Source organism: Vitis riparia, chromosome 18 (genome assembly GCF_004353265.1).
Source record: "Vitis riparia cultivar Riparia Gloire de Montpellier isolate 1030 chromosome 18, EGFV_Vit.rip_1.0, whole genome shotgun sequence".
Lineage (NCBI taxonomy): Eukaryota > Viridiplantae > Streptophyta > Magnoliopsida > Vitales > Vitaceae > Vitis > Vitis riparia.
The window spans coordinates 3,276,075-3,292,079 of record NC_048448.1 but is presented as its reverse complement, the minus strand read 5'-3'; the positions used below and the strand labels follow the sequence as shown (position 1 = coordinate 3,292,079).

The following is a 16,005-nucleotide window of genomic DNA, read 5'->3' as shown; positions in this document are numbered from 1 at the left end:
CAATTTGAATGGCATATGCCAAATGTATAGCGTAGTTTTTCCATTCATTTTTTTATTTGCAATGGAAACCTACCAAAAAGTGCATGATGTTGATCGCTAACAAGGACTGGCAACATTCAACGGAAAAGTTACGACAGCATTGCCCACTAGCCATACTTTAAATATATTTCAAATACTAGCCCTAATTTACATTAAATTCCTCATTTAGCAACCTATGGTTTAAAATAAAGCCCAGATTGGCTGAGGTGACTACGCTACAGGAAACATTCAATCAAATACACCATCCGTGCCATTTGACCTAATAAATTGTTATACTTTATCTGTACTTGAGTCATCTAAGGGCTTAAATAAACGTTACATAATGTTTAATTTGACTTTTCAAATGGGCATTTTTTTTTAATTTTTATTTTATAGCTCTTTTAGTCATTCCGTAAATTCTAATATCATAAGAGTTGACATTATGAAATTGGTAGCAGAGCACTAGAGCGTGTTGGTAGGTTGATGGCCGTCCCCAATAGGAGGGAGGGTGAATGGGTGCTTGATTTCCATAAACATGTCGGTATCATTAGTTTCAGGTGCCGGCCCTTCCTTTTATTTTTACTGAAAACTTCTCTGTATTAGACTTTCACTGTCCTTGTCATAGATTTGCTCTGCTCATTCATCCACCTTTGACTGAGTTCATATGGCTTCTGCTCTGCCGACCTGTTCACCATCCCTCTTTGGTCTTGGCTGAAATAATAAGCCCGGATTGAAATTCTGGCACTAAAGATAAAGATGAACGTGCAAGTATATAATCCGAACTGACGATGGATGAACGTGCGGACAGTGATCCAACAAGAAATGAGGATACAAGATTTGAGTAGCTAATAAGATATTTTGAAAATTTGAAGTGATTCAAAGTGGGGAGAAGGTGAAAGCGAAGCTAGTGGTGAGGTGAAGACGCGGTTGAGAGGGATGAGCCGGCAATGGTGATGTGAAAGAGGTGGGGGGGTGACGCGGGCATCAACAAGATTGGCCCTTTGAACGCTTCAAGTAACTGAATCGTAACCGCCATAGGAGTGGGAGTTGGAGGATGAGGTTAAAACTTTGTAGTATGTACAAAAGCATTTGCAACTGAGCTTTCACTCTTGATTGTTTTCTACGCCCCTTTTACGGCTTAGTCGCTGTCACACTCTCCCCCCCACCTTTTTTTTTATTCCACCACCTGCACCTCTGTTTTTGGTTTATTTTTGTGCCATGCCCCCACTCATCCTTCCGTGTTCTATGTTGGCTCTGGATGAATGGTTCCTACTAGTTTAATTTTATTTATATGAGTTCTAATTTCAGATTTAAAATAAAAAAAAACAATATATTAGATTATTTGTCAATTTATTATTATTGTGAAGAAAAGAAGAAACCCCTAAGGGTATTATGGTAAAAGTATAGAAGAAGTGAATGATGTGGACTGAGGAACACCTTGGGACTGTATAAAACCAAAGCAACCTAGAGGCTAACTAAGCTAAGCTAGGAGTTCAAATATCTCATTTAATTAAGCACTTAGAATCTCAATTACCAGCTAACCCCAGTGTCTCTTGTTTCAGCTCTTTTTCCATTACAAGCCCCTTAAAATCCTCAACTTCCTTGCTAACCCCTTCTCCTCATATCTCACTGTTTCGTTAGCTTAGCTATGGCCATGGCTCTCGACAATACTGTCGACCTCGAATTTTCTGGTTATAGCACCACCACCACAACTACGGCTACTACCGCTACTGATCGAGATGACCACTATTGTAACTGGGACGACTGGTCTCCGGTGGTCGATTGGGGCGCTTTGTCCGGTGAACAAGACGATTTCCGGGACCTGATTGAGTCTATGATGGATGATAGCGGCCTAAACCCAGTTCGAGCTGTTGAAGAAGGTTGCAACTCTGCATCCACCGACACCATGATCACGGACGAAGAGAACGATGGTCCGGATTTGAAGGGGTTAAGGCTGGTCCACCTGCTGATGGCTGCGGCGGAGGCTCTCACGGGCGTAAACAAGAGCCGTGATTTGGCTCGGGTGATATTGGTTCGGCTCAAGGAGTTGGTGTCCCCCACCGATGGAACCAACATGGAGAGGCTGGCGGCGTATTTTACAGACGCCTTGCAGGGATTGCTAGAAGGCGCCGGTGCCAAGCACATGATCGGCAATGGACACCATCGAGACGATCACCACCACCACCATCATCAGTCGGACGTCCTCGCTGCGTTCCAGCTGTTACAGGACATGTCACCATACGTCAAATTTGGTCACTTCACCGCCAATCAAGCCATCCTTGAAGCCGTGTCTAAAGAGCGGCGCATCCACATAGTGGATTACGACATCATGGAAGGGATTCAATGGGCGTCGCTGATGCAAGCCCTTGTCTCCAGGAAAGACGGCCCACCGGCGCCGCACCTCAGGATCACCGCATTATCCAGAGGCGGCGGAGGCCGCAGATCCATCGGAACCATTCAAGAGACGGGCCGACGCCTGACGGCGTTCGCGGCGTCGATCGGCCAACCATTTTCGTTTCACCAGTGCAGGTTGGATTCGGACGAGACGTTTCGACCGTCAGCGTTGAAGTTGGTGAGGGGAGAGGCCTTGATCATCAACTGCATGCTGCACCTGCCGCACTTCAGCTATCGTGCGCCGGATTCCGTGGCTTCCTTTCTATCAGGAGGCAAGACTCTGAAACCGAAACTGGTGACGTTGGTGGAGGAGGAGGTGGGGCCCACAGGAGACGGTGGGTTCGTGGGGCGGTTCATGGACTCGCTGCACCACTACTCCGCGGTGTACGACTCGCTGGAGGCCGGGTTCCCAATGCAGGGACGGGCGAGGGCGTTGGTGGAGAGGGTATTCCTGGGGCCAAGGATAGCAGGGACACTGGGGCGAATCTACTGTGGGCGTGGGGGGCAGGAGGGTGGGAGTTGGGGGGAATGGTTGGAAGGGGCAGGGTTCAGAGGTGTGGGCATAAGCTTCGCGAATCACTGTCAAGCAAAGTTGTTGTTAGGACTATTCAACGATGGGTATAGGGTGGAGGAGTTGGCAAACAATAGGATGGTTTTAGGCTGGAAATCCCGCCGTTTGCTCTCTGCTTCTGTTTGGTCCGCCTCTGATTCTGATTTATTAAATTAGCCCCCTTTTTCTTCTTCCATAATTTTCTCATTTTATGTTCCTCAAAATAGTTTAAAACATCTTGTGTTATTTGATTTTGATTTATCAAACTTTACATCTGGGAAGCACAGTCCCCGCTCCTACTCTGTAGTCTGTACCCCCTGCTCTCTTCTTCAAGTTTTAAACTATTTCTTTGGCCTTCTAATATTCTTTTCAACTGTCTAATAAATCCAGGTGAGATGTTCTTGGATGTAGAGTGAAAAACATTTCAGTTTTTTCTAAAAAGTTGTGTTAACAAATATCTGAATCTCATTCTTAATTTTAGTTTAGGGCATGGTACAGAAGAAATGCTTTCACAATGCACTGAAATCACAAGGACAGGGGAAAAGAAGGGTAGAATGATTAGAAAGCCACTAACGCAACATTTATGTGGTCAAGGGTGAGATGCTGAGGCAACGCAAGTACACCTCTGTACTACACTTGGGACACCATCGAATTTGGTTCTCAAGTACAGAGACTCACAATATTTCATATTTGACTTACTGCATGGGTTCATGGTCTTGCTTCCAGGCAAGTAAGACGAAGTCCTCCATGCCCATACTTCCTAAAAAGGTCCCAAGCAAAATATCAAAATTTAATAATTATCTAAATTTTTTATTGAGATATTAACCCATACAAAATAGGAAAATTAATCAAATAAAATTATTTGTTTTAAATGATTCAATTACCCATTCATTTCTTCCAAAAAAGAAAAAAAAAATATTGCTGGTGGGAGGCATAGTGGCATATCCCTCTCTTCCATGCGTGGTTCCACATTTAATCAGGAGATATCATAGTACGATACTGGAAGATTCCTCCAAATATGCCTCCCTATACGAATCCTATTTCCATTTTTAATTAGTCCCACATAAACAAATACCCTCCTTATACATAGCTTATAATATATGATTAATTTTATATACAATGTGTCGTCACGATGGTGGTGTTTACGAGTAGCCCACACTCTTCACATGAAGGGACATACCCTGTGCATCTTCTTTATTTATTCCTTAATTACGTCATTAATTCATTTTGATTTGGAAGACGGGCCAATGGAAGAATTAAAAACTAATTGTTTGGGGTATTGTCATTCTGAGGTCCACGTCAGCACCTCGTTTCTGTAATTTTCCGTTTGCTCGTTACATTTTATATTGCTGTTTGGTTCCATCACCTATGATTGAGGTGGTCGAAATTACAGTGGGCCATGAATGCGTCTTGCTTTTTCAATGTGATTTGGGCTGATCCATTAAGCTTTTGCGTTATTATGGCTGGTTTGAGGCCCAGGTTATTTGATTTTGGACTAGTGTAGTGGGCTCCCTGTGGCTCTAAAACTAGAAGTGGGTTTTGGGCCCGCGGTGGAATCCAAGTCAAAGACTCTGGTGGCCGATCAGTCGACTCGGATAACCGTCTCCGATCAATCGAATCAAAAACCCTAAAAAGAAAGGAGTGGCGTGATGATGCAGCTCTCTCAATGTACCTGGACATTCCCAGAGTTGCTTAAAAGACCAGCCTTTTTAAGGAGGAGTATTGATAGTATTTCGAGTAGAAGTAGGTCCAGCTCCAAGTATCCATCTTTCATGGCGTCCGCATCGACAGTCTCCGCTCCAAATACGGAGGCTGAGCAGACCCATAATCCCCCTCAACCTCTACAGGTAATCCATTTGTGGCTGCTTCCGTTTCTTAAAATGTTTGGGTGGGTGTGCTTTAATTTCCGATCATGTTTGGCCATTTCATGTAAATCTATGGGTTTTTTCTGTTTTCCACATGGTCTGTCTAGCATCCATTGTTGAAGTTCTTTCAAGAAAATGGTCTAGAGGAACAAACAAGCGGTAAGGTTCAAAACCAAGGCTTTGGTACCAAGCGCATCAATTGACCCAAAAGCTTTAACCTACTTTACCTAACAATGTATATCAATCCAATTAGTTTAACAGCTATTGGCTCTACAACCCCTCTGGTGGTTGATTAACCCACGTTTTGGATATGAGGACAGACCTCCTTTTTCTTTTGATGTTCTTGTAATAGAGATTTGGTTAAAGTTCATGGCTGTTGGTTGCAGGTTGAGTAGGATCACATTTCTTACTGTGCTTTAAGTTTTACTTGAATGTGACTCTTCAATACACATCCCTTACGACCATCATCTACATCCTCTTATGGTGGATGGTCATGTCAACATTGCCCATCACTCTTTTAACTCCAACTTGGACATATTTGTCCATGGTTTCAGAAGCTTCTAACTGTGCTGGTGCCTTCTGCACAAGCAGAGCATTGTCAGGATTCTGTGTTATTGCTAATCTGATAATGCATTGTTGACAGCATTGGTTACCATGCTGTATTAGTTCACTTGTACTGGTTGCCAGTGTACCGTATAATTTCTTGCTTGGTTGTGCATTGTGAACAGCATTGGTTACCACTTACAATGCTTTGTTATTCCAGTCGTGGTAGCTTATTGTTCTGAAAATATTTTTGAATTTTGGTGTGTATCCAATATAAATATGCAATGAGTCAAGCATTCTTTTGATTACTTGTGCCCATACTCCATTTGATTTACATAAAAAAGTTGAGTTTGTATACATGTGAAGCATCATCTTCTACAGGTTGTCTTTTGAACTTCCACAAGATTTAGTGTAATATATTGAAATATTACTTGCATTTTGTTCCTCATATCACACAAAATATTGTCCAATTGGCAGGATGAATTTCTAAGTAGAGGGGTGGCTTAGTATTAGAGGACTTCTTTAGGAGTTCCATGCATCCTAAGTATGTTTTTATGTACAATTTTGATGGCTTTTATCTTTTGTTTTCGAGAAAAAATATTCCTCTTGTTTTGTGGTCCCCATTTTCCTTTTGTAGGCCTAATTTCATATTGAATGACATGGACGTTATGCATCATTGTTTAGAATTTACATTGGCATTGCTTTGGAAGGCTTTTGACATGCTACTTGAGGCAAATCAATTTATTTGAACAGGATAGGTGTCAGTCCCAACAATCATATAGAAATGAATCAAATGATTGTCTGATTTTGACATCTTCCTTGTTTGAAGCATCGTGGCTATGGAGCTTCATGAAATATTCATTGCTGATACCTTAAAAATATGTATCTTTGGTTCAGTTCATTTTAAATACAGCTACGTTTATTTATTTGTATATTTTAGTTTTGTTGTTCTTAAAATCTGGCCAAGCCAACTGGACCTTGGTTTAGCTTTGATGTTTTTGTTACGTAGGTTGGTTTATTTTTGTCACTTGAGGTTGGATTCAGCTTGGGATTTTACTTATGCTGCAAATTTGATGAGCAGTCCTTCATCTGTGCTTGTGTTGGGTAATACCAACTTTGGTTGGCTATGAAAGATTTAGTGCATCTAACTGAAAAGCAATAAGCAAATCAAGTTGCACTTGTAAATAAAAAGCAACGGAGAGCGTGTAATTTCCGGTTTCTGAATCAGGCATGTTCCTGTGTCTTTATCTTGGGTTAGAGATTCGGCAATTCAAAAGTAAATCACATTGCGCTTGGAAATAAAAAAGCAACAGAGAACAAGTAAATGCCCATTTCTAATTCTGGCTTGGACCTCTGGCCTTATCAAAAGTAAATCAAGTTGCGCTTGGAAATAGAAAGCGACAGAGTGCATTTTAAATGGCTTGGTCCTGATCTTTGGTTTAAATGGACACTCAACACCACTCCTCGCCCAAAGGCTTGTACCTAGAATTATTCTTATTTGTCAATGAACAATACATGGTATTTTTTCTGTGTTCATAAGTAATTGTATGTTTACATGTGTTAGTTTGTGCAATTTTATGCTCTTTTTTCTGTCTCAAACCTACAAAATAAAATACCTAAATGCGACCACTTTCTTTTGTTTAGTGACTTCATTATACAATATTATGATGATTGCGATCATTGAGTGTCTGAGTAAAGGACATAATTTCAGAGAAGCCACTCCATGTACTTATCTGCTGTTTTTCATTTCCCCTTTCCCTAATATTCTGGCTTTTCATTGTTAGGTTGCAAAGCGCTTGGAGAAATTCAAAACAACAATCTTTACTCAAATGAGCATGCTTGCCATCAAACATGGAGCAATAAACCTTGGCCAAGGGTTTCCCAACTTTGATGGTCCTGAGTTTGTCAAAGAAGCAGCAATTCAAGCCATTAAGGATGGGAAAAACCAATATGCTCGTGGATATGGAGTTCCTGATCTCAACTCTGCTGTTGCTGATAGATTCAAGAAGGATACAGGACTCGTGGTGGACCCCGAGAAGGAAGTTACTGTTACTTCTGGATGTACAGAAGCAATTGCTGCGACTATGCTAGGCTTGATAAATCCTGGTGATGAGGTGATCCTCTTTGCTCCATTTTATGATTCCTATGAAGCCACTCTATCCATGGCTGGTGCCCAAATAAAATCCATCACTTTACGTCCTCCGGATTTTGCTGTGCCCATTGATGAGCTCAAGTCTGCAATCTCAAAGAATACCCGTGCAATCCTTATAAACACTCCCCATAACCCCACAGGAAAGATGTTCACAAGGGAGGAACTGAATGTGATTGCATCCCTCTGCATTGAGAATGATGTGCTGGTGTTTACTGATGAAGTTTACGACAAGTTGGCTTTCGAAATGGATCACATTTCCATGGCTTCTCTTCCTGGGATGTACGAGAGGACCGTGACTATGAATTCCTTAGGGAAAACTTTCTCCCTGACTGGATGGAAGATTGGTTGGACAGTAGCTCCCCCACACCTGACATGGGGAGTGAGGCAAGCCCACTCATTCCTCACGTTTGCTACCTGCACCCCAATGCAATGGGCAGCTGCAACAGCCCTCCGGGCCCCAGACTCTTACTATGAAGAGCTAAAGAGAGATTACAGTGCAAAGAAGGCAATCCTAGTGGAGGGATTGAAGGCTGTCGGTTTCAGGGTATACCCATCAAGTGGACCTATTTTGTGGTGGTGGATCACACCCCATTTGGGTTGAAAGACGATATTGCGTTTTGTGAGTATCTGATCAAGGAAGTTGGGGTGGTAGCAATTCCGACAAGCGTTTTCTACTTACACCCAGAAGATGGAAAGAACCTTGTGAGGTTTACCTTCTGTAAAGACGAGGGAACTCTGAGAGCTGCAGTTGAAAGGATGAAGGAGAAGCTGAAGCCTAAACAATAGATAGCTAGCATATGCCTTTCTTTATTTGCAGATTATGTTGAGCTACGCGATGTTATGAGCAATAAAGACTCGGCGGTGCTGCAAGCATCTGACATTAGGGGTGACTATATTTCTTCCTTTAGGTTTGAAGGAAATGTGTATTATTATTTATTAATGGTATCAATTGGTAAGCAATTTGAGTAGGAGTTGTGGTAAGAAGCAAAAGAGCTTTTATGTGCCTTAGGGCTTGTTTGTCTGATTTTTAAAAAGTAAGCAAACTCTTTTTCATGCTCAATAAGAGTTTTTATGTCTATTTCATTAATTTTATTCAAAGAATTTATGATTGGAAAAAGGGTTTTTTGTAGATGACTTATATTTTGATTTAATTTTTTTTTCCATGTTTAATAAAATTTTTATAATACCAATATTGTTTTCTAAAAATTGTGACGGTTTAAAACAAAAATAAGAAGCCATACTGTCATTGCAGTTTCTGTACCCCCACCGTGGTGGGGCTTGATACCTAGGCCTCTAGGCTATGTTAATGAATCTTTAGCCAGCCCAATAGTTGGCTAAAGGCCCACATGCAATCATAAGGCCTCGGCTCTGACAACTAAAGCACCAGGTAATATACCCTGTCTGGGCCTTGGGCCTAATTAAACTTGGGCCAGGAACAATGGATTTGGAATGGGCGTGGGCTGCATCATTGCCAGGGCTTTAGAACATGGAGGCCATTTGATTCATCCAGTCTGGAGAGGTTTAGTCAAATATTTTTTGCTTGGATTGGAACACAGGGAACCTAAATTAGAATTTAAAAAAAAAAAAAATAAATTTCAGGACAAGTCTTATTTAATATCACCAGCTCCTAACTATAAAAATCATAAGCAAGATAGGCTGCCCAGGGAAGCAATAACACCAGCTACAACCTGTCTTGTATAAAATTATGATTTTGTGAAGCATATGGTGGAGCGGCAATCCAGGTGAAATATTTAACTATTTAAGTACGGAGAATCAAAGGAAGGTGGGTGATCTGGAAATTTGATTATCTTTTGATTTTATTGAGCCAAAATGGGTTGATGCTGAAGATTAAGAAGCTTTCTTGATATGTACATATTTTTGACACAAAGTGGGTACAAATCAGGCTAGTGAGATTGATTGAATGTGGAATTCAACCACCATACATGAGATGGGAAGCAGAAAGTGAGGGCGTTGATTTGGGAAATTAACAAAGACAGAGAGTGGGTGTGGGTGTGATTGGAGGGACTCCAGTTCGTTTTTAATATTATTCTGAAGCAATCATGAAAGAAAAAATGGAAGTATTGGCGATACAAAACAAGGGGAGAGGCTGGGTATGGTTTGCAGTCTGCAGAGTGACAGTTCCATATCAGTTATGATTACTGGGCTCTTGGATAACAACCTAGGCTTTTTTGTACTCTTATCATTGTGTTGTGTGCGCCCACCTCCTCTGAATTCCTGGGCCTACTACCACCCACTCCACTTTGCTGCTCTCTCCTGGATTTTTTTCACCCTCTTCCTCACCACAATTTGGATCATCCACTCCCCTACAAATATAACTAACCATTATCCACGCCCCCTTTTCTTTCTTTCAAATATGTCAAAATTTTAAATTCTAAAACTAGAAGGGCTTAATTGATACTTTTGTTTTTCTTGCTTTTTCTCTCATCATCATTCTTGGAAAGAAAATTTAATGGAACGAACGTGTTTGGTTTAAAAGAAAAAAAAAACACACAAACATGTAAAATGTGGAAGAGAAATGAGGGAAAAAGGCAAAAAAAACCAGATCCTCCATTCATGATATCTGTAAAGAAATGGTGGCATGGAGTTTGTTGTTTTGCCCCGTATGTCGCTTCCCGGCTTACTTCTATCTGATGAATGTCACGTGGAGTCTCAGGTGAAGCCTTGGAACGGTAAGAAAGTCCCTTGAAATTAGCATTTGATTCATCGAAAATCACCCCTTAATCCTCTTTCTGTCCCCTCAACTTTTCACATCCACCGTCTACTGATCATTACTCCTACGACCCCAACAATCTCATGGCACGTGATACTCTCAATCGACAATTTCGTCCATCTGTGGCCTTAACCGCCCAGTTACACCACGACTCCCAGCCCAAACAATCCTGACCCTCCGTTGATGATATGAAGATATCAAAAGCAACGGTGAGGGGACCATCCTCTAGACTGTAGTTTAATATTATAGGACAAGGGAGCATGGGGCCTTTTTTTTTTTTAAGTTCTTGTGAACCAAAATTTTAAACTTGAAGTGGCACGTGCCCGCCTGCAACAGTAAAGTAAAAGGTCGAATCCAGATCCGACGACCATATCTCCCCGTCAAGACCGGCAACTTCCAAAACCATCCAACGGCTGTGAATCAACATCAGCCTTGCATCGTTGGATGGAAATCCTGCGGCTCAGATTGAAACTATGTGGCTCTCCCACACAACGCCTTAGTTATAATAATAAAAACCCGGTTCGCTTCTCCATTTATCTTTCTCGAAATCCTGTGTGTATTTTCTCTCTCTCTCTACTTTCTAGTTGTGGCTAACTTGCGCAGCGGACACTGGTTATTGTGTGTCGCCCGTGATGTCGCCGGCAGTCTCAACAACCTTGGTAATAAGAATTTCGCGGTATAGGAGAGCCCACTAGAGAGAGGAGATCAAACGGCTGGGAAGGTGTTTCAATCCCAAATGGACGGTCAGAAAAGCCAGGCGAAGCTTACGAGAACTCAGTCCTCTTTACTCCGCTCATCGCCCACGATTCGATCCTCGATACACAGTCTCTCTTCCATCAATGAAGATGAGATGATCGCGTCCCAGGAAGAAGAGAAGAAGCCCCACAGATCCGGTTCAACACCCCGAACCGGTTCCCACCGGTTTGCTTCGGTTCTTGCGATGGCGAGCCTTACCTTCTGTACCCTTTCCTTCCTTTTCTTTTTCTTCTTCTTCTATCTCAGAAGAGAAGAAATACCCACCTCGGAAAACCTCCTATTAGCTCTGATTTTTGTTGCAATCGCGCTTTTTTTCGCCGGAAAAAACAAGGGTTTTCTTCACCACACAATCTTGATTCTCAAACATTCCTGGGACTGTAATGTTAGGAAGCTTGGGTTCTCGAAGAGTAATGCGAAGCCAGTACAGTGGTTTATCGGTGAATCGACGACGAACAAGGTGCAAAAGGCAAAGAGAATTGTGCGAGAAGGCGTGGAGTTTTACAGTAATGGTGATTTCTACGAAGGGGAGTTTCACAAAGGAAGGTGCAACGGAAGTGGGGTTTACAATTACATTGTGAATGGGAGGTATGAAGGTGATTGGATTGATGGGAGGTATGATGGGTATGGGATTGAGAGTTGGGCGCGAGGGAGTCGATACAGGGGGCAGTATCGGCAGGGTTTAAGGCATGGTTATGGGGTTTATAGGTTCTACACAGGGGATTCGTATGCCGGGGAGTGGGTAAATGGGCAGAGTCATGGTATTGGGGTTCAGACTTGTTCGGATGGAAGCTGTTATGTTGGAGAGTTCAAGTGTGGCGTCAAGCACGGCCTTGGGTGCTACCATTTTAGGTGAATTTTTCAATCACATGTTGAATTTTTTTTTTTTTTTTTGTTTTTTTTTGTGACTGATTTCATGTGGTTGATCTTACCAGTTTAGCCTTTTTGAATTGCGTATAGTTATTTTTCTTCTCTTTGTATGATTAGTTTCTTGGATGCAAGATTGAATCTTTGTGGGTTTTTTCTTCATTGAAGATTTCTTGGAACTATCTTTTTGTTGAATTTTGTGGCAAGAATTCTTGTTTCTATGCCGCTGATACAGATGAATGTAACTGTGGTAGTATTTGTTCCGGGGACTTGATTCACATTCCATAACAGTGTTCTTGATTGTTTGGTAGGGGTTCCGGGAGATGAATGTTTTGACATTTCTTAAGCTCTTTCTTCTTATACCTCATATTTGGCAAGTAACTTTTGTGAATTAGGACTTTTCAATATATCTATTGATCGTACTCTCTTGCTATGTAATTTATTCAAGCATTTAAATCTCAAACAAAAAGTTTGTTGTATGTGGTGGTGGACTCATTAATACTCTTGTCTGATGGAACCTTCTGAATCTGACCTTGGCTCCAATAAACCTAAGGAACGGAAGAGATTTGATTGATTGATTTCTATATGTTTATATGAGCGGGGTTTTTAATTTTTTTTTTTAAAATTTAAAATTTTTTTTTAATTATTTGAGTTGAATTTAGTACTAGTTTTTAATTTAGATAAGTTATTCTATTGAAGGGGTCCAATTGGAATGGTCTTAAATTTGATCGTGATTGCAGAAATGGAGATAGGTACGCGGGGGAATATTTTGGTGACAAAATACATGGATTTGGTGTCTACCACTTTGCTAATGGCCACTGCTACGAAGGGTCATGGCATGAACGTCGTAAGCAAGGCTATGGTATGTATAGTTTCCGGAATGGTGACACCAGATGTGGGGAATGGGACTCTGGCACCCTTAAGAACCCTCTACCTCCACTAACTGATGCAGTCCTTCGGGCGGTTCAGGTATATTATACTGTATACATTGATTTCTCAATTCAATTTTTTTACCTTCTTTAAAAATCCTTGGAAATTTTGATCTCACTTTAATTCTCATCTGTTTTCCTTTTTGTCTCTCTGAATATCAGGCTGCCAGAAGAACGGCAGAGAATGCAATTCATGTTCCCCGGGTGGATGAACAAGTGAACAAGGCAGTCACGGCTGCAAACAGAGCTGCAACCGCCGCTAGAGTTGCTGCTGTCAAAGCTGTTCAGAACAGGATGGACGGAAAGTTTTGCGAGACTACAGACGTCTAACTAACAACCAACAACCTTTGCTTGATAGTGTAAATTTACTAGATTTTTATGTACCTGGAAGATGTAAAACCCCTGTAAGCAAAAGCTTCATCGGTGGTTGAGAGAATGTTTGAGGTTTGGCTGATCACACTGTAACTTGTATATAAATCCATATGTATATCAATGCAAGATGAGTTTTCAAGAGTTCAGGCTTTTCCATTCTAACCAAATTGCATTACACTTATGTCTGGTGGGGTTGATTCATGAAGCTCCATTATTGTGTTTTGCACTGCAACAATGAGATCATAGGCCTGTGCCCATCTTGTCTCTCACATCATCATCATCATCATCAACACACGACAATATCAGAGCCTTATCTTCAATATTTTTTTGCCCCATCTCAAGTTGCATTTGAGAATGGCTATACGTTTAAAGCAACTCTGCACTGGAGACGTAAAACTAACCTGACCAACTTGCACATGGGATAACGGTTATGCAGCTTCTTGCAGCTCAGATCCACTTGGGTTTGACTGTCAAGATTCATGTTCCATGGAGTAAAATCATTTCTAAAAACTGAGACAATGAAGTAGAGACAGGTTGGGTTTGCAGAATCCTTTCCATGCAAGGAACTTCCTGACTGATCCTTGCCCATGCCCCATCTCACAGACACATGAGAGAGTGTGAAGGATCTTCATACCATAAGACTTGCCATAACACCAACACCTCAAAGCATATGGCCAAAAGTTGCTAGCTTATCTTAAGACTCAAAAAAAAATTGGAGATGGATCAAATGTTCTTCAGAACAATATGCGACAAATCACACGTCATCTAGATCGACCTAAAACATGAACCTGGTTTAATGTCACGCCAGTATTGCATTAAACTAATAATAGGAAGCCATGTGCTTTCTTTCTTGAGGTGGTATATAATGTAGGGATTGTCTTTACCTGTGTACAAGCACATGATGTGGTATTGTGGTGGTGGTGGTGGGGTTCTTGTTGAAAAAAACTTATCATCTTTCATGCATGTTTGATCCACAGTCTGTTCCATCCTTTTTAAAAGGTGAAAAAAGGGACTTCCCTGCTTGAATTTTCAAATCCCCCTTCATTTTATGCTTCAGCTTTCTCTACTTACCCCCTAGATTCAGATCTCCCTCTCTCAGTTTTAAACTTCCAACCACTCCCACATGCGTTTCACAAAAGTGAATCCATCAAGGAAAGAAAGAAATGTTTTACTGATATTTTTTTTATGCCGTATGTGGGGAGATGGTACCCCTTTTGACTTATCCTAGATGGTTTTGGATTTGAAAACTAAACAGATGGGAGCTACCACCTCAGCCATGACTAAAGCCTTGTTCCAACATGCTAGTCTAATGTCATTACGAGAGAGAGAGAGAGAGAGAGAGAGAGAGAGAGAGAGAGAGAGATGCATTAAATTTATTCTTGATTTTGTTTGTGTTGTTTTGGAGCATGTCCCCACCAGGCTCCCACCACCATAATTAAATACCATCTTGGCTATTATTGTTGAGCAACTTATAGTTTTTAAACAAATGGGGCGTCTCCTTCATTTGGTTACTTTGGAGGGATCAATCTCTGACCGCAGCCAGAGATGCTTGAATTTATTATTCTCAGGGGCTTGTTTTAAATCTTTGAATCTATGATCCGGTCAATTTACTTGGGTTAATCCCCATAAAATTTTTGTTGAAAACTGAGATGGCAGTGTGAGAGTTCTACCAAATAAATAAACAAACCACTTATAAGTTATAACGATCCAATATGAGAGAAGAAAGCAAATTGTTCTCTCACTATTCTTCCAAATAACTAAAGACAGTTTTCTTTAGTCCCTTTGAAGGAACACTAAACCCCAAACCTTGTGCTTATGGACATTTCCCCCTTTTTGGGTTATTCTAATTTTGTTTCCCTCATTTCTCTTAATTCTTGAATCTCTCCTGTTGCTTTCTGCCTGGCTTAAATCTTTGAAACTTCATTAAGTCAATCTTTAGTTCCAATCTTTGAGCACTGTGCTAAAGAAATTTCCAAAAGTTTGTGGGGTTGCCCAAAAGATTTTGAAAACTGAAGGTTTCTTTACTTCTTACTTGAATTTCAAAATTTAAATATATAGGATAGAAAAGAGGTTCATGCATTCATTATTCATCATCGTTTAGCACTCCCCATGTCTTCATCCTACCATTTTTATGACCTAAGTTTTTCGCTTTTGCTTTTTGAATCATGTAACCCATTTTTAATTAATCAAATCAAAACAATTTAGGTGATATTTGTTTTTTTACTTGACTCTAAATAGAACTTTAATGTTTAATAGTATTAAGTATTAAGTTGTTTATTTTTGTAATATTTTATTTTTATTAAATATTAAAAAGTTAAAAAAATTGACATGTTGCTTTTTCTATTTAGAAAAAATAAAATATTTTGACTTTTTTTTAGTTCAATAAACAGTTCATAATAAGTTATAAAAAAATAGAAAAACAAATAATTTAAAGTTTGAAAATAAATTGCTTTCAGCAAAAAGTTTAAAAAACAAACACCCTCTTAATGAGTTTTGATTCTCTGAATTTGCCAAATAATTATATCAGATTTGTTTAGAGACATGTGTTTAGATTCAACATTATCATACAATTTTCTAAATAATGCCATAAAATAAGTATAATGAGATCATGGAAAATAATTGGATTGCTTGTATTGACATTTGAAGTAACTATAGAAATAATCAAAATAGCTTTGACAAACACTCTTTCTCAGAATAACCCATATTGATGACCTAAGTTCATGTGCATACCAAACATCACCTAATTTGTAGTTTCATTAGAAAAGTTCAAATTTTTAAAAGAATGCTCCAATTCTTTTAGAAAAAGAAGTGGTCTGTGGTTGAGTGAAGCA

At 40.3% G+C, this 16,005-nt stretch overlaps 3 protein-coding genes across 3 annotated transcripts; all 3 read left to right on the top strand.

Moving 5' to 3' along the window:
- The first annotated feature begins 1,517 nt into the window (after positions 1 to 1,517).
- LOC117906474 (protein NODULATION SIGNALING PATHWAY 2) lies at positions 1,518 to 3,323 on the top strand. The gene has a single exon (XM_034819494.1). The coding sequence runs from the start codon at positions 1,667 to 1,669 to the stop codon at positions 3,137 to 3,139; it is 1,473 nt and encodes a 490-aa protein (XP_034675385.1). The 5' UTR covers positions 1,518 to 1,666; the 3' UTR covers positions 3,140 to 3,323.
- A 1,222-nt stretch (positions 3,324 to 4,545) lies between these two features.
- On the top strand, positions 4,546 to 8,493 carry LOC117907608 (probable N-succinyldiaminopimelate aminotransferase DapC). Its single transcript, XM_034821205.1, is given in 3 exon segments — positions 4,546 to 4,809; positions 7,155 to 8,082; positions 8,085 to 8,493. Coding segments are annotated over 3 exon segments (1,350 nt in total). The 5' UTR covers positions 4,546 to 4,611; the 3' UTR covers positions 8,309 to 8,493.
- Positions 8,494 to 10,792: 2,299 nt separating this feature from the next.
- Positions 10,793 to 13,320, top strand: LOC117907790 (phosphatidylinositol 4-phosphate 5-kinase 5-like). The gene is made up of 3 exons (XM_034821446.1): positions 10,793 to 11,858; positions 12,614 to 12,842; positions 12,965 to 13,320. Exons 1-3 carry the CDS (start codon positions 10,990 to 10,992, stop codon positions 13,130 to 13,132), a joined length of 1,266 nt encoding a protein of 421 aa, XP_034677337.1. The 5' UTR covers positions 10,793 to 10,989; the 3' UTR covers positions 13,133 to 13,320.
- Positions 13,321 to 16,005: the final 2,685 nt, after the last annotated feature.